Source organism: Mus musculus, chromosome 2, assembly GCF_000001635.26.
Source record: "Mus musculus strain C57BL/6J chromosome 2, GRCm38.p6 C57BL/6J".
Taxonomy (NCBI): Eukaryota; Metazoa; Chordata; class Mammalia; order Rodentia; family Muridae; genus Mus; species Mus musculus.
In genome coordinates, this window is record NC_000068.7 from 55,444,703 (window position 1) to 55,464,432 (window position 19,730).

The window sequence follows — 19,730 nt, forward strand, 5'->3', positions numbered from 1 at the left end:
CTTTCTTCAGTTGTTAAAAGGATAATATTAGGAAATATTAAGCATAATAACTCTAAAGCCACAGGTATGAATAACAAATATATCAAAAATAAGGTGAATTTCTGTTTTGGTATATATATATAATGATCAAAAATTATCTTTTTTGGAGAAATATTACCAAAAAACGAGTGCTTAAATACATTATTCAGGCTGTCGTAGAGAAAACCAGAATTTAAAGTAGCTAGTTATCAGACACAAATTATAGACATAACTTATAGATTTCAGATTATCACCTTGTGCTTGTGTAGCACCTGTTGCTTCTTAGGTAAGAGAACAATAAAGTGAGCCTTGTCCCTGTTTTTTGTTTCTCAGTTATCATTCCCATACACGAATCAGTGATCAATCAGCTGGCAGTATTCTGAGACAGCCAGTCTCATTTTTAATTTAGTAATTTGAGACTATATTGAGAATATAGGTTTCTGGAAAAAGCTCCAAGCAGGCATTTTTTTCCTGCTGTTTTGAAAATACTAAAATTATTTCCAGTGTTGATGGCTAAGGCTGAGGTTTTGCATTTGGGGTAATCAGTTTCCCCACAGATTGAAAACAAAAACTGCCATCAGAATTCAATTCTTTCCCAATCTTTTGTCCAGAAACCCCCAGCCCGGTCCTTTTCTGCTACTTTTACATTCTACTTAGAGAAGAAACAAGAAACTTTGTCTCAGTGTGCTCGATGGAGATTGTCCTGCCCAAGTAAACTTCCCAGTATTAATAATTGTAATGGAGCCTCTCAAATGAATCAGTTTAGCTTTTAAAGACGAGTGTGGCGCTGTCAATTCTAACATTACAACCACTGACTCGAAACTACTGCTCTTTTCCTAGGAAAAGCAGATAATTTAATGATTCTTCAGAATTTTCAGCCTTATTTACCAACCATGGTTTACCTTACTTACCAAATCCAATATATTTGTTACAAATAAAAATAAGATTTTTGTTTTGAAATGAATATTGTTTTTGGGGGGCAGACTCATGCTCTTGATTTTATTTTTTTTTTTTTCATTTGTTTAATTTGCTCATGATGGGTCTTAAAATATACCAGATATTTCCAAGTTCCACTAAACCATTGGGATCAAACCCTTACCACTAATCCTTTTCTGTATGAATCTAAATATCCAGGCTCTATTTGCTTCTTTTGTTGATGCTAAACCTAAATATTTGCTTGCACAACTATTTTATATAATAAATATGTTAAACAAAATGAAAACAAATGGAACAAAAATGAGAAAGTCTACTTTTGTGGTTTGCTCCCATTTGCTTTTTATCCACAGTCCTATAATGTATCTGGTTTGTTTACGCTTTTGAGTGATTACATTGTAACAAAATGACACTATCATATGAGAGTTTTAATGAACTATTTGTTGAAGACAGCTTTCTTAAAATTCTATTTTGTTTAATAGAGCAGATTTTTTTTGGATATACTAAAAATTTAATAAGTAGAGGAGTAGAGAATTATATGCAGTGTGTTATTGCTAGGTGCATGAAAACCATGAACTATTAGCATACACTTTTTTCACATTTATTATCATACACCCATGTCACAATTCAGTATGAACATGTCTTTTCTGTTTTATAGCCAATTGTGACTTTACAAAATTCCTGAAGAAACAATTATGTAGTTTACTTTTCAAAATTTCAACAAATCACTTCTTAAACTGTGGTCAGCACTGCTGAGGTTGTCAACTTCCAGTTGAATTGCAAAGTGTATTTGCTTTCTGGGGAAAGACAGCTCTGGCATTCAATTGGTTATTATGCAGAGATTTCTTTCAAGCAGTGGGCAGATACACAATAAGTTCCATAGTTGTGCTCACAGCCATTGTTAGAGCAGGCATGTCTCCAGAGCTCAGGAGTTAGGGACTGGTAATTATAGTAAATTGTTTATTATAAATAATGCATGTATGTTCTGTGTGAGCTACATGAGATTTCAGCCCATTCGGTAGAATATAGCTGCATAATGATTTGTTTGGATTGCATTGCTGACGATTGATAGTGCAGAATGTTGGCCATGATGTCTACGACTGTTGAGCTGCCTTGAAATGTTCAGCACAAGTGGTGATTTCTTCTTTTTCTTTTTCTGTGTGCTTGTCTAGTCTCGGCAGACACCTGAGGGTGAGTTCCTTCCCCTTGACCAACTTGAACTGGATGTAGGTTTTAGTACAGGGGCCGATCAACTTTTTCTTGTGTCCCCTCTCACAATTTGCCACGTGATCGATGCCAAAAGCCCCTTCTATGACCTATCCCAGCGAAGCATGCAAACTGAACAGTTCGAGGTTGTCGTCATCCTGGAAGGCATTGTGGAAACCACAGGTGAGTGAGAATGTAGATGTGCCATCACGTTTTTCATTTAAAATTCTGTACAATGTTCCAGTACCTGCATTCACTGGCCTAATGTCTCAGTTTACAAGCCTGAAGGTAAAGACATGTCATTTCACATCTTCATAGCACAAAATACTTTGCAAATGAAGATTTTTGTTTTGGTGGTCATATACCTGATAATAACCCAGGAATAATAATTAAGCTAAACTGAAATAATGTCTTAAAAGTATATTGAGATAAATGTCTTAAAATGAGTGTGCTATTCTGTTTTAATAACACACTAAGTTTTCCTATAATCATTTGTCTTTCAAAATTTAAGGTTATGAAATCATTAGGGCATTTTGTGATCAGCCTGAGTTCAATAAGGCTGATCCTAACTTGTGGTGGTAAAATGCAGGAGAGAGTTATTGAAGAGGCTCTGGCATCTCCTCTGTGGAGCCTCAGGGGATGTGTCCTGTGTGCTTGTGTGTGCACACAAAGCAGTGTTATTGTTTCAGAGCAGAACAGCTGTTTTCTTAGCTAAATAATGGTTATGGCTTCCTTTTAAAAACAGGGCTCCCCCCTTTTTTCTCCTGCTTCAGTTTAATTAGTCATTAAGCATCCCATGCCTTTGAAATAATCAAAAATATTTTGCTACACTCTGAGGAGAATTAGGCAGGCAAAGAAAAGAACCAATAAATGTAAGTATATTACTTGGGCCATAAACATTGACAGTTAAGCTTGGATACAGGACTATATAAATAATTATTTATGTAAGCAAATATATATTCATGCATCTTATTTTTTGCATTTTCTTCAGGAAATAAAGAAACAAGAAATGTTTTAGTTTTATTTTTGAAATGCTAACAGTTGAAGTATGAAAATACTAGAATTGACAGTGTCAAAAATATAAATTCAAGTTTTGTATAAAGTGTTTGACTTCATAGTATCTCTTTGTGCTATAGTGATATAGTGATTGTAATTAGGCAAGGAGCTGATTGTCTCTAAGCTGCTTCTTTTTCTTTAAAGCCAGAGCAATGTAATGACCAACTCAACTTACGTCTAACATTACCTTTGTTACTAAAGTTTAGATTTAAAAATTAAGATTTTTGAAAAGAAGTGATTAAAGATTTATTAAATGAAAAAGTTCTGAAATTTGACTTGTGTTGTTTTATGGTTTACACTCCAAACTCAGATTTTATATTAGAAACAAATAATGTCAACACCTTTATGAAATATGTTACTAAATAAGGAACCAATTTAAATTTAGTTTAGATGTCTATGTTTATATCTTTTATCATAATAAAATATATTAGAGCTTCAAGGCAGATATTCCTATTTTTACTTATAATATGTATTTCTTCAAAATACTTGCTTATAATTTAACTGATTTTCAAAGTCTTTGAGATAGGTAAGATTTTTCTTATTTATCATTCTTTCTTTCATTCTTTCTTCTTCTCCACCTCCACCTTCTTCTTTTGGCAACCTTAAAATCTACTAGGGCCATTATCTATGTAACTGTGTACTCATCTGTTTATCTGATTTCCCACCAAAACCACTATAATTTTTAAACATGAAAACGTTTTCTTATAAAATCAATTTAAACATGATAAGTTCCTTAGCTTTAGTGTGTGTGTGTGTGTGTGTGTGTGTATGAGATTTACTTTATTTTAATTATGTATATTTGGGTGTATGTGTATATGTATGTGTCTGTGTCTGTGTCTGTGCTTTTGTATGCCCACCGAGGCCAGAAGATGTTATCAGATCTTCTGGACATGGAGTTACAGGCAGTTTTGAGCCACTTAATTTGGTACAGGGAATGGAATTAGGGTCCTTGCAAGATCAGTAAAGGCTTTTAACTGCTGCAATATCTCTCCGCCCTTCACATTTTTGTTTGTTGAACTTCATATAGTTGAAGAATCTAGACTAGGTAGTCTACAGATGAGAGCTATTTGTTCCTGGTGTTTACTTATTCATTAATTCTTTTTGAAGTATGTGTGTGTGTGGTGTGTGTGTGTGTGTGTGTGTGTGTGTGTGTGTGTGTGTGTATGTGTGTTTTTAAAATGATGTCTTTCATTATTTTTTCTACATCAGTATATTAAGGGAAATGCTGAAACAATTTGCTTTGTAATTTTTGCTGTATTTCAGAGAATCATGACTAGTAAATGGTGCTGTTAAAAGGTCAGATGGTATTCTCTAACATCAGTTATTCATTCATATTATTGATTTTATTTTGATGCCATTCTTACATTTTTATTCTGTCTATTTTGTTGAAAACCAACTGGCAATCAACCCTTTCCATAGGTAATGTGAAACTTGGACAGAGATGGAATTACTTACTTAGAGATTTTTTTTTTTTGGTGGGGAAGACCATAAATTTCTCTTTCTTAAAACAAATCTCTTAATTAAGCAAGATATGAAGCTAAACTGCTGCTTTATAGTATATACTCTATGTACAATTCATCTGATATTTTTGTTTATATTCATTCCACAGCTAATAAAATGTGAGACAACTCAAACTCAGTAAATCTTGGTTCCAGACCCCATGTCCCAGGTTGATCAAAATAACACAGTTTTATTTTACTTGATCATTTAAAATTTTATTGAAATGTACTCATATTCATTTTGAACATTTTTTTTACACTATGCCTTCATCTACCATAATTTTTTTCTTTCTCAAAGTACTTACTCTTGGGAATAAAGTAGAGAGGGTTCATGTGATATTAAGAACCAAAAAAACCATAATTTTTTCCTCTGGTTTTTGCATTCAGAGCCTTGGGATGGACTTGTTTTGATGTAGCGTTTCAACAATATTTGTGTCATTCATTCACTTATGAGTTAAACATTTATTGCATATATGTTGTGTGCTTCAAGAACCTGAAGGACTAGAGGTATAATGGTCACTTAGACAGGAACTCACTTTACCTTGGGGTTTATATTGTAAATAAGCAATTGTTATCATTTCTCAAGTATTAAGTAAAATTAAGCCAGAAAACAACCCCCTGCAAAAATAAATCAGCTATTAGTAGCAGATATCAATGACTGAAGACTACTTTAGGTTTATGCCCTGAACATGTTCTAAAGGTGATACTTAAACCAAATCTCAGCTGGTCAAATATAACGAGTCCTCTGAAATAGCTGGTAGAAATGCAGAATTGTACAATAAACTTGATTTGTCTTAGTAAACAGGAGAAAGCCTGTGTGTGGAGCAGAGCTAACATGTGGAGCATAAGGGGAGAAGTTAAAGAGGAAGGGCCAGCTCTCACTACAGACTTAGAGCTTCACTGAATGCGAGCATTAGGCGTTCTTTACGAAGAGGAGTAATCATTTAGAAAACTCAACAAAAAAACCCGTTTCCCTCCTTCTGACGTGCTTTATCTAGAAGTTAATAAATAAATGTCTTGGAAATGTATACATCTGCCTATGTCCTCTCAACCACTGTTGACTTATGGTCTCTGTGGCTCTGCATTCCACAACCTGTCACTTCAGGAAAGTCCTTTAATAAGAATGCTTACACTTTATGCTGCATTTGCATCTTCCTCTTACTGTGGTCTCCGCAGGGATGGAGAAAACAAGGAAGTAAGAAATCAGAGGATTCCTAATTTCCACAAAGAGTTAGGGATCAGCCTAGAACTTCTAAATCAACACTTGCTCCTTTCCTTGGAAGTAGACAGTGATCAGACTCAGAGAGTTGCCCTCCTCAAGTAACTCAGGCTTGCATGCATGCCTAGATGATCTTCCTGGTATCGAGCTGTGTCTTTTGTATCCTTGCTCACACAGCAAGTCTCTGAGGTAGAATATACCTCTAACTCTTCTTGTTCTCTTCACTGCTTCTCCCAGGAGAGTGAGCACTGCTGGCCCCAAACAAAGCACTGCAGATTTGGCTCATTAGAACTGGATGCTTTCAGGCTTCAATCTGGTTTCTGCTGCTATTTGGCAGTCTCTTTAATTGTCTTTTCTGTACTCTCAGGCTCAGTCCCCATGGGATCTATTTTAGACCTTTCTCTCTCTCCATGCCCCCAGTCCCAGCTGTCCCATCCCTTTCCTGGCATGTCATTTCTCCACCTATTCTATTTAAAACTATCCCAGACTCCAGTTTTGGTACATTTCTTTACTCTCATTCTCTTCTCATAGTTATATTCTTTTGCTTTCCTGAACCCCCACCCCTTGAAGGCTCCTTTTTTTTTTCTCTCTTTGGAGACAGTGTAATAGTCTCTAACCAGGCTAGTTCTGAACACATGACAGACAGTATTGTCTCAGCCTCCTGAATACCTTTCTAATTTGTATCAGATAACACATCTGGCTTAGTTGTATTTCTTAAGCACTTTTGCCCACCACCAATGTATCATATCCAGTACTAACCTACCACACTCCCTTCCCATTAATTCCTTTTCTATGGTCTAAAATCTTTTCAATTCTTTCCTCCCAGAAGTGCCTGTATCTATTTATTTATACTTTGAAAGTTTTTTTGTGGAATTCAGTGGCATAGCTTCACCTCTCCCATTTTGCCTTTCTCCTTTGTTCCTTTGTGGTATTTTCTAGTCCTTCTTTAAGTCCTTCATCTCTGCCTCCTTGCTCTGTATCATCTGCTCTCCCGATTCTCCCAAGTTTTCTGACTTTGCTTGTTTTCCTATCTGGTTTAGATATGTGTATGTTTTTTTTTTTTTTTTAAGCAGGCAGCAAATCTCTCACTATTCTTCCATTCTACTTTCTGTCTCCAGATAGAAACTCTTCTGTGATCCATTTCTACCAGTCCCACCCATTGTTCTACTTAGGTGATGTCATTTTGATTAAGACCTCCTTTTCCAAGTACAATCTTATCACCCTGTTTTCAAATTATAATATATTTTATTTTCATAACATTTATCTGTTTGAGAAACTAAGATATTTTACCATAGGCCACATCTTTCCTTTTCCTATCCAGCTAATTTATTCTTTGCACAAATACATCTTGAGAACATATTATTCCAGAACCTAGAAAACATAAATTATATTTAAAAAAAACCCCAAATTCCTGATCTTCTGGCCACTCATATTCTTATGAGAGGAACACAACAAATAGAAGAAAATGTGTCTTGGGAGCAAGTGGAAAGTGCTGTTTAAAAACCAGGAATGAAGGGCAGGGGAACTGGGGATGCAGAGAGGCCAAAGGCCACAATGAAAAGTGGACAGCTGGACTTGAAGTAAAAGAAGAAACCCAGATAGGTGACTCCAGGCAACCGTGTCAGCAGGTGTGAGTGTTCCCAGGCAAATGTTTCTATTTTTAGCAATGTCTGTATTGTTCCCCTCTACCTTCCTATTTTACATGCATCATGTAGTTCCTCTAAACCACAGTTGCTCAGATGGAGATTTAGCTCATGTAGGAGGTCTCTACTCACTAGCAAATTGCCTGTGACAGCCCAGCACATTTGTATAAGACACCACTTTCACCATAGGCCTGTGTTAAAAAATCCGAATGATAGCACTTCCAAAATGCAATTATTATTATCATCATCACCATCATCATTATCATCATCATCATCATCATCATCATTATTATTTGGAGAATAGTAGACTGTAACTCTTCCTATAAATCTCATGTACTCACACTCACTTTTGCTACAAATGTCTGTGATCGTTCTAGTTTTAATTGCCTAGGATGGCATTTTGGTTTTTCTCTATGCTGCAAGAATAGCCATAAACATCTAGATTCATGTCTGGTGTAAGGGGACTCAATCCATTGTGACTAGTACTGCTCTGTTGTGTGAAATACTAAAAAATGAGTACCAACGCGTTCTCGTACTTGAGCTGGCACCTGCGGGCCAAAGGGTTGATCCCAACTTGCCAGTCTCTCTGCCTGCCAACTCTCCTGGTGGGCCAGAGCCCCCAAGTTCCTCTCTCTGCCACACAACAACCGCCCACCCCATAGTCAGCAAACATAATACCCATTTACCCAGTAGAATCAAAACTCTTAAAGCTTGCAGTTAACCAGTCAGATTTATTTATCAATAACATCACAATTTACATGATGCCAATACAATTATTCTGTAGTCAACGGATAATGATAAAAGTTTTATCCCAATTTTTCTAATCTTATGATATCATAACCACCTGTGACTAATTCCAGCCAAGCTGTTTCATGTCTGCTGCATTCTCTTTCTCCACTCTCTCTCCTCTTATAGCTGCAACTCTTAGCTCTGCCTCCCTTTTCCCTGTCCAATTACAGGCCTCCTGCTGCCCTAATGTGATTGGACAGGGGAAAAAATCCTGCACCACTGCTCCTAAGCAGGTGCTTCTGGGTTATGTAAGAAAGCAGACTGAGTAGCCCATATATACAGCAGGAGAATGAGCAGAATTTCTCATGACTCTGCTTCAGTTTCTGCCTCCAGGTTCCTTCCTTGGATTCCCCCAGGATGAACTGGCAATCCAAAAACTGCTTTCCTTCTCAAGTTGCTTTCACTCAATCTTTTATCTCAGTAAACAAAAGCAAGTTCGTACACTGGGTAAGAAGTATATAATACCGCTAGCCTTTAGTTTATTTCAATTAAATTTGAATTTGTTCCATAGTCTTGGGATTGAATTCAAGCTCTTGCTTGGGTTAGACAAGCATTGCGTCATTTTATCACACCCTAATCCAGTCTGCTCTTAAGGTTTGATTTTTTGTTTTGTTTTGTTTTGTTTTTGATTTTTAAAAATTATTTTATGTGTATAAGTGTTTGTGTATAAGTATATGTGCTTGCCTGTTGGCTGTAGAAACTGGGAGAAGGCATCAGATCCTTTGGGCCTGGAGTTAGTGATAGTTGTGAGCTGTCATGTGGGAAATGACATTAACCTGGGTCCTTTGCAAGAATAACAAGTGTTCTTTACTACTGAGCTAATTGTCCAGGCGCATATACTTTTTATCATGTATCTCAGGAGTCCTATCTGTGGTTTCAGTATTAGTAAACAACTCTAAATTAAGTTGCTCATTTCTTCATATATTTACCAAAACCAAACATTTAAAAGGTTTGTGATTATTTTCAAACTTTTGATTATTGATGAGAAAGAACATATTCTTCTGCTTGCATATTGGCTGTATCTTCCATTTAAAAATTATCAGTTAATATGACATCTTTTTTTTTTAAATCAACAATCCGCTTGTATAATTAGTAAGGTAATATCCTTGGTAGGTCTTATTCTTTGATATAAACAATTTCTTTATGTAAATGCAAGTAGTTATATTTTATTTATTTTGTAAGTAATTTATAACAGATAAATCAGAAGGTTACTGGAATCTTGACTTTCTAGCCAGAGAAACAGTAAGTGTGACCACAGAGGACTCATTTTGCCCAAGGGCATCTCAGATAATTCGAAATGCTAAGAGAAGTATAGAGTGGCTGACAGAAGACAAGCCTAGGTTGATCCTTGGGTAATTTTCCAAGTGTAGAGTACAGAAAAAGAAACTGAAAAGTGTTAAGTAGGAGTATACCATGATCATAATTCATGGTAGAAAGATCCCTGTAGCAGCAAGTGGAAGATTGATTCAGTGCATTTGAGACTGACTACAGACCAGTCATTAGGCTCTTACAACAGGCAAGAGCAGAGGAAATTGAGTTCTGTTTGAAATTTTGTGCCGAGGCAACAGTTTGGCTGTTGGAAGTAATGAAAAGAGCCTCAGGTTTGAAAGATCTTACTTGTGATTAAACAGAGATGGTCAGGGGGAAAAGGCCCTAGGATTCTTCCCTCTGGATTTCTACTACTTACTGAGAAGAAGCTCAGACATAGGAATGGACGGGAGTTAGGGGAGGATAATAAATAAAACAGGAATAATAAGCTGTTGACTCTCTTTACCCATGAAAATTCACTGAAAATGTTCCAAAAAAAATTCAGAGTACCATCTCACCCTCTTAGTAATTGAGATTTGCCATCATTTTCCTTTCTTGGTGATTTACAGTATTTTGCCTCATTATCTGTAATCAGTCACCAGCCCTTTATGATCTACTGGGAAGCCGCAACCAGTAGACTGCCTTGTGGTACCTAAAATGAGGCTATGCTGACATGGTTACTGGAAATGTGTTCATCTTTCCTAATTTTACCCTGTCCAAATTGCTGAGCTTTGAATAGGTCAACATATTATGTGGAACTCACAGTTATTTATGACCATCCCATGTTAGTGACAGGCAATCTCTATGGATTGAAGGTGCCTAAGTAGCATCTTCATTTAATAGTAACTTCTGTGATGATCCGCTAAATATTTATTGCTTTTCACTTGTGATTTTGTGTAGATTTTTCTTTTTATCCCTTAATTTACTGAGTCCACAGGAAACTCAGAGACTCAGATCCCTGTTTAAATAAAAGCAAAATTGACAAGCCATTTCTGAACAAAATTATATCTTACTGTTTTTTGTTGATAGGTTATAGCAGAACATTTTCAGTCTTGGAAAAAATAACATTACTGTATTGAAGCATGAAGGAGGATGACTAACTAGAGCAGCCTACTACTAAAAGGCTTTGTGGGATATAGGAACTTCAATGATGATACCAGGAAAGTCTTGAGCAAACAGAGATAGCTGTTCACATTCTGCAGTGGCCCAGATTATTTGTTCAACCTTCCTAAGTGCCAGCTTCAATTCTGATGAATTTTGCTTCATTGGGAATGGAATAGATTTTTCAACACTTATGTTTGTTATTTTCCACCATTTCAAGTGTTCTGTATTTATCAACAGAATCTCTCAAACAGAGAGAACATATTCAATTAGTTTACCCATAGCTTTTAATTGTTCGTTTATAGTTGGTTGGATGCAGTCTTTAGCATCTTTAAATCAGAAATTCCCACCTCCCACACTGTAGGTTTAGAATTTTCTCTAAACCTATTTTATTCAGGGTTTCTAAAAGTTTCAACTCACCTTCTAGCCAACTGACCAGAGGTAGGGGAAAAAGAAGCTTAATAGAAAAAGGGATTTGTAGCCTTGTTTAGAAGTAGGGTTTTTTGGGGGGTGGGGTGGGGGTGGGAGTCAGTTCCACTCTCTGTTGTCAAGATAGTAGGAGTATATTCTAATTGTAAACACCAAACACAAATCAGTAGAGGTGGCACAATCCAACAGAACCTGCAAGCATCCACCAAATTGACACAAGTCAGTGAAAGCAGCCTGAATCAGCCAGAATACCAAGAGAGGTTCTTTGGTGCATTCCTCTGAACTAATGACCAGTGAAGACCAGTGAAAAAAGTGAGACCAGCAAATTGTTGAATGGCATTGCAATGTGAGAGCCCTTTTACTCTTTGAGGAGTTCTATATATACTCTTTCCAAACATCATGCACTCTTTGAAGCATTTCTTTCAGCAAAACATCACGTGCTCTCTCACGTGTCTGCTTCAGTAAAACATCCTATCCTAGGACAACTTTCATCAAATCATCATGTGACACAACTTAGTTTCCAAGAAAATCATAAATTCCAATTCATCATGTAAAAGATTGGGGTGAGGGAAGATTTCTGGGGAGGCAGTTGGGGATCTAGTTGTTTGTACTGCTCTTCTAGTTTTGTCTAAGGCTACCATAGGGAAAAGGAGTAAAAATCCCTCCTGGATAACATAGGTAATTGTTAAATATAAGCATCAAGAAATTGCATCGAAAAAGGTAATTTTTCCTACTCTATGAAACACAGATTTTTTTTATACAATATTATCTGATTACAGTTTTCCCTCCCTCTACACCTGCCAGTTTCTCCTCATTGAATTTGTCATCTGTATCCATTCCCTTTCTGTCTCTCATTAGAAAAGAACAGGCTTTGAAGAGATAACAGCAGAACATGTGAAAATGAAATAAGATACTACAAAAGCCATCATATCAGAGTTGGGCAAGAGAAGAAAATAGAAAAATAAAAGAACCCCAAGAGAAAGCCCAAGAATCAGAGACCTGCTTGTTTACACATTAAGGAGTCCCATAAAAGCACTAAACAGAAGCTATAGTCTATAAACTGAGGACCTGGTGCAGACCCATGTAGGCCCTGTGCTTGCTGATTCAGTTTTTGTGAGTTTATTTGAGCTTTGCTCAGCTGTTTAGAGGGTCTTCTTCTTCTGGCTGCCCTCCATCCTCTCTCTATTTCCCTTGGTACTTTCGTCTTCTCTTCAATGGGGTTCCATGGGCTCTGAGAGGAAGGATTTCATGTAGTCATTTCACTTAGAGCTGTGTATTCAGAGGTATTCTTTCTCTGCATAATGTCTCTATACCTCATCTACTGCAGGAGGAAGATTTTCTGATGATGGCTGAACAAGGCATGTAGCAGAATATCATTAGAAGTTATTCTATTGTTGCTTTTATTATTTTAGACCAGTAGTATTTGGTTTTATGCTACATCTCTAGGCTTTCTAACGGTACTTTTGGTAAAAATATTTATTCAATTAATACCCAGCTACAATATACTTTTACATTCTAAAACATCAGTCACTACTTTTGTGTGTGTTTGTGTGTGTGTGTGTGTGTGTGTGTGTAACATTTGCACATATATTGATAAGAATACAACTTTCAGGAGTCTGTTCTCTTCTTTTTCCATGTGAATCCCAAAGATTGAATTCAGGTCAGATTTGACAAGAAACACTTTTGCCCACTGAGGTAGCTTGCTGCTCTATGAACTGCAATGAATCTTTTAAAATAAAAAGAATCCAATGTACTACTACTTATATTTAGAAAGTATCATTACTTGTATATATGCATAGGACGTGTGTAGGTTGGAGGAGGGAAGCCTTTGTGGAAGGTACATGAAAGTTAGAGGAGACTGCTGTCCAATAGGTTCTCTAGTTTTACCTTTATTTAGGTTCTGGTGTTTGATCTCAGATCTTCAGACTTGCCTGGCTGTCACTTTCCCACTGAGTCATCTCACTGTCCCTCAATTGCAATATATTATGAATAAAGTTTCTACATTGGCACCTGTTAAATCTGAAGGAGAACACAGCTCTTAAATTTGTTCCATCTTCAGAGATTGTGTCGATTCAGACTGTGCTGATCAATGTAGCCAAATGCAAATTAATGTGGGAAGAAAACAGTGAAAAACAGGGGTATGAATTAAAATGTGTTGCTGCTCATCATCCTAACTATGAACAAGATGTGACATCTATTGTGGAACATGGTGTAAAGATGTGACATAGATGCCAAACAAGAGTGCTGATGCCACTCACGGGTGGAAACTTGCTGAATACTCATTAGATGCAGAACACCATGTGCAATTATTTACTGATGCACACGAGGGAATAGCATTATGCTTAAGATAAAGTTCAGAAAGATGGCTTTCATTTCACAAGTTAACAAACATTGGCAATTATTCAATGCCAAACCATTTTGTACCTTTCTTTCCTGAGGACAAATTTGGAGAGATAGCACAGATTAAAGATGAAAATGCTTTTAATAGACAACGATAGCAAACGGATTAGATTTTAGATTTAGATAGAGTGAATGTAGTTTGACAAATTAGGACTCCAGCACAATTTGACAGTGTCTTACTCTGATTAGTTTTTTTACTCTGTTATTTTCATGCCTTAGGCTGTGTCTGAGAAAAAGCTAAGATCAGGGACCTACTCAGCTCATTGTGGGGACATTAGCATGCAAATTCCAGTGGATACCAGTGCTACTGTTTCATTGTTACTGCTCAAAACAAGCACCAAAGCAAACTAACATGAAGTTATTTTAGAATCTGTGACATCTTAGTATTTATTCATATCAGTCTCAAAGTGGCATCAAAGTATGGGAATAGTGCATTTATGGAATATATGGAGAAGCAGGGTGGATGGATATTTATTCTATGTTGTTCAATGGAAGATTTACCCTTGATTCTAATTTTTTAGGTTATTCATAGGCTGTGTTTGCTTCATGTCTTTAACCAATAATTTCCTTATGAACCTAGGAGTAGCTTGATCTATGACTGCTGTCAACCTCAAAGCAGAACTATGTCTAGACCATTACCGAGAGATGATTAGATCTTACAGCATTTTAAAGAAAGAAATTCTTAGTCCCTCTCATATTACTGTCAATAAATTTTCCATATATCCCTAAGTTAATTTCTAATATAATTTAATCTCTGCATTTTATTATATATAATTTAATTTTCTTCTTATTTTTAAATCTATGTTTGAAACTGTTTTGCTTTCAAAGCCATAAGTAGCCATGTAGTACCAGGCATCTTTGGTTTTGCAGTACCATTAAATGTAGTCAGTATTAACTCTTTGGAAAGTAAATCGTATTCCCCTTATGTATAAGAGAATAAGTATGGGGGGGGGGTGCAAATACTTCATGCTTTGAGAATGAAAGGAGTGTGGACCTCACAGGCTGAAAATACCTGTCTGTTTGTGGATGTTCTCAGAGAGTTTATTTTTATACATTTTCTGCATTAAGAGTTTATTCTCTGACTCATGCTCCTGATTCAGCAGTTCCCTAGAAATGGCTTCAATCTTTCTGAATTTGGAAACACTACTTTGAAAATGGATAAGGAAACTGCTGTTGTCTCTTTGCATATGTATATGCGTTCATTTGTACTAGTGTTATTAGCTCCCCCAAATATTTTACCATTTATTATGTGTCCCCTGGTTTTGATTTCTTGTTTATTTGCCTGTCTCCTGTAAAAAAAAATCCAAAATAACAACAACAATGAAACCCCCACCAAAACCCAAAAAACATCCACAAAAAATATCCCCCAACTTTCTTTACCTCCACTGACTTTTCTATACGGTCCATATGAATTGTTCCAAACTTATAGAACACAGCCTGCTCATTTATGTGTTAATGGTCTTGACCTACGATTGTAGAATCATATGTCAAGGGGAGGAAAAATTTAAGTGTCCTGAGGTTTGGGAAAATTTGCTGAAGCATTTGACTTTGAACTTTTGATATCTTTTCAGCACAATACATAACAGATCATATGTGTAATGTGATGGCTTTCTTTCCTTGTGATGAAACACCAAGAAATTTATAGTAATAGTTTTGGCCTCTAATTTCATGTCTTAGTCTATATTTCTTCCTGTTACATTCCTTCGGGTATTGGTGAAGCTGCTCCCCCATAGGGGCCAAGGAACAGAGAGACATAGGGAGACTCAAGGTACCAATATCCACTTGAGTATGCCTCCATCCCCTTTTTGGGAGCTAACAAACAGATAAATCAAGAGCAAATGTGAAGGTGCCAAATTCCACTTGACTATGCCTCTATTATTTCTTCGAAGCCTAGAAATAGGTGGACAGAGAGTAAGGCCCATATGAATATCCATTTGAGTTTGACTCCATCCTCTCTTGGGACCCAAGAAACAGACAATGATGAAGTATCAGTATCCACATGTGTATTCCTCCATTCACCCAACTTCCTCCATGTAGGCCATTCTACTCACAATAATACTACCATCCAGGGATCAAGCCATTAGCAGTAGGGAACTGGGAGTACATTACAGGTCCATACTACATTATTTTTATTCACTTGATGAATTTTTAAAATATTCAGTCTACTAAGCTGAATTTAGTTTCTTTTTAGAATGTTACTTTGACAGTACATATAACTCATTGGCAATCTATCTTACCACAATAAATACAGAAGAAATAAATAAAAATACATTTACATTATTTTGGTCCTCAGCTATTGCCTAATTGGATAGTAGAAATAGAATTATAAGATGAAATGTGCCTCAATGATAATCTTGTTAAAAATTTCTATTTGTCAGAAACGGAAACTAGGATTTAATGATGTGAATGGGTCACTGATCTTAAAGCCCTTTGTTGGACTAGTGTGGAATATGTGTGATATTTCCATTTTATTCTATTATATTTCATATATTCTATTTAAATATATCTCTTGCTTCTTTCTTTAGTTGAAGATGATATACTGAGCTTATTTCATTAAGGCATGCTGATGAACTTTAAATGTGACATTTCAAGATTCCAACCTTTGATTAGATGAGTTAGTCACTTCAGCAAATAGATTGGAAAACAAGGCAAGTTTGGGACACACAGGTGATATAGCTTAGTCAGTAAAGTGCTTGTCACATAAGCACAAGGGCATGACTTTTGATCACCATTCCCTGTGTAAAAAGCTACATTAACTGGTTTGGACTATAATCCCAGCATTAAGAAAATAATGACGTTGGACAGACAGACCCTATTTGTTGATCTGGCATGTTCACTGAGTAACAATGTCTTCAAGAAAGTAAGGTAGATAGTGATTAACGGAAGACATGATATTGGTGATTGACCTCCACAGTAATCTGTAAAGACAAAAGACTTTGTAACCCATCATATACCCAAGATGTCTCATATACACACATGAGAATGAGAAATGTAACATGGGAAACTACCCCTAGTATTAAGATCCTCAGTTAAATCATTGAACCAAATATATCAATAAAATGTTCAGATTTTATTCTATTCCATTTAGTTATCTGTTAGATTTGGAAATAACAGAAATATAGAATGTAAAAATCAAAGCTTTTCTAGACATGCAGATTAGTCTCAAGATCTAGTGACAAAATATCAAGATTACTGGCATGTCCATGTTAATGCATATTCTTCAGCTCTGATGTAGACCACTTAATATCAAGTGTACATCAATAATAGTAAGGGCATTTCCTTATTGTTATCATTATTGTTATCTTTCTCCTTTTTATGTGAAAAATTAATTTAGTAAGTTACAAGTACAGATAAATTCTGCTCTATTTTGAACAAAGTACATTTTCAGTTGTTATATTGAGAAAACATATGGTTAATTCACTTTTTATTCCAGCTCAAGGATTGTCCTTTTTCATGTATTATCAAGGGCTAGGTCTGTGTAAGTTGTGATGCTTTTCCTGATCACACTATGAGAGCTAGTTCTCCGGGAGGAGGCTTCCAGTTGAATTCCCCCAGGTCTTGTGTCTAAAGTATATGATGTTTTTAGCAATAGAATTATACTTATAAATTATAGGAGGACACTAAAGACAACAATAATGGCCTATGCTACTTTTGCAATCTCATTGTTTCTCTGACCAAGAAGGGAAATTTTCCATTCCTGGCACATTTCAAGATAGTGTGTGATCTTGAGTTAAGCAATATCATTTATATTCACTGTTCTCTCTCTTTCTCTCTCTCTCTCTCTCTCTCTCTCTCTCTCTCTCTCTCTCTGTCTACACACGCACATGCACACACACACATATGAATATGTATATATACACACTGTTTTATGTGTCCATGATGAAAGCTCAGGGAACATCATGGAAGAGAGAGTGGACAGATTATAAAAGCCAGAGGACAGGAACGGTTGTGGTAAACAACAATAACAAAGGAGCGTCTCCCAGCCATGATAGGGCCATTGCACACATGAACTTGCAAAAGCTATAGTTGACTGCGCAAAATGTGAAAAAAAAATCGATCCCATCAACACTCTTGTATGGATAAAGTGAAGAGCAAACAATTCCCAATAGAAGCTGATGAGGAACTAGCGTTTAATGGCTCTGCTTTCTTCAGTCTTTTTTCCTTAATAAGTTAACAATTATATATGATGACAAACTCTATACCCATGATCATATAGACAGCACTATTGACTCACTGAATTATAGAAGAAGAAGAGGAGAAGGGAGACTAGAGAGACTAGTCACAAGTAGCTATAGATGCGGAGGGGTGAAGGCATGGAGAAGGAGAAAGAGGGAGAAAGAGAGGACAGGAAATTGAGTGGTGAAAGATATAGGATAAAGAAGTCCAGAGGAGTGAGTGGTGGATTTCATATGTATTTTTTCAGTAAATCGTGTGTGTGTGTGTGTGTGTGTGTGTGTGTGTGTCTAAGAATAAATAAAATTTTGTTGAATTGCTATATATACAAATATCTATATTGTAGTTCATATATTATATAAGCTTCATTATATTAAAATATATTTTCTTGGTTAACTTACCTAATACTATTAACAGGTTTGATGTCAGTTTCATTATTATTTTTTATTTATATGTGGTTCCTGAAAACACTGGGGAAAACACATCTTCAGTAGTAAAATTTGGTACTTGAAAGTTGTCAAGCTTTTCTTTGGATGAATGTGTTAGATGACATTTCCATTTATTGCTGTTTAAAATATTTCAGATGCTAGGAGGAAGTTGGATTGCTGTATTTGAGAGAACTTTCACATGGAGTGAGTGCAAGTACTTTGGAGTGAAATTGCCTGCTTTAGTGCCTTGGTGCCTTGTGTTATTTGTGTAATTCTAGACGTGTTGTTTCACTTCCTCTTTACTCGGTACCTATGGATGCTGTGTTCATGGTGAAATTATATCATTGCAATTTCCCCATGGAAGCTAGGGCAAGATTAACCACATTAAAATGACTGCACAGTGGGTATAAGTAGCTCATTGGTATATAAGAATACCTTTGACTAATACTGTTTCTTTATCATTAAAAATGTTTAATATAGCTGGTGGAGCAATTACCTGCTATTTTTTCAGAGGACTGTGTTTGATTCTAAGCACCCATATCTGTCAGCTTCCAACCATTTATAATTCCAGATCCATGTGAACCAATGCTCTCTGGTCTCTATAGGTTTCCCCATTCATGTACATGCTGCACACACACACACACACACACACACACACACACTCAGACACAAATACAGAGTTAAGTAAATCTTTAAAATATTTAATAAAATACTTTGATTTTATCTCATTTTTGAAGACTAGAAATGTATTAACATCTGTTTTATATATATATATATATTTATGTATATATATATATATATATATATATATATATATATATATAACACTTTGGAAATGAGTATCAAAGATGAAGATTTTCTTATTTCAGCATGTTTTTGCTTACACACAGGTATAACTAGAAAAAAATAAGAAATTTAGATTGATTAATTTCTGATTGGGAGTACTCTATCTCTACATTTATAATTGGTTTGCTTGGCTCACCATCAGAGAAGTCCATCAGTCCCATCTATGATTTTAAATGCTGTGACATAAAACACAGTACTAAGAGGCGTGAAGGACTTCTGTTAATATGATTAATCATGATCATTTAGCTTATTTTGAACTTGAATAGCACCTTGAATATAATATCAATATTTATAATATTGTTGTTATACATGATTTTTATTAATATCTTACTATTTAGTTTGAATTGACTCACTCCCTTAGTTTTTCCACATTTTCTCTGAGAATATATGTATTTTTCCTTACTTCATTGTTATATAAACCACCATAGTAAAACAATATATGGACTTATACTTCCTATGGGCTTTAAGTATCATGGTTTCTCATTACTGAGGAGGAGCAGAGACCGTGGACTGAGGGATCACATAAAAAAGTCTCGCAGACTCTATTACCTTTTTAAATAAATTAGACCAAATGAATACTATGTTTGTTATGACCCAAGCTATAATGAGGTCATTTAAATCAAATGACTCTATCCAGTAGTCTTGATGTATTCTTGCTATGCCTTTTCTGTAAATTAGGGGT

The 19,730-nt window shown here is 35.8% G+C and overlaps 1 protein-coding gene across 19 annotated transcripts in view; it reads left to right on the top strand.

The window, feature by feature from the left end:
- Positions 1-19,730, top strand: part of Kcnj3 (potassium inwardly-rectifying channel, subfamily J, member 3) — a 186,348-nt gene that overhangs the window by 32,905 nt on the left and 133,713 nt on the right. For 17 of the 19 annotated variants that reach the window (XM_030247723.1, XM_030247737.1, XM_030247725.1 and 14 more), the window contains one exon: positions 2,124-2,340. The exons of 1 other annotated variant lie outside the window; for it this stretch is intronic. In XM_030247723.1, the coding sequence (XP_030103583.1) occupies positions 2,124-2,340 (217 nt within the window). The remainder of the gene's footprint in view (positions 1-2,123; positions 2,341-19,730) is intronic. One more of the 19 variants, XM_006497731.4, reaches the window with a different exon arrangement.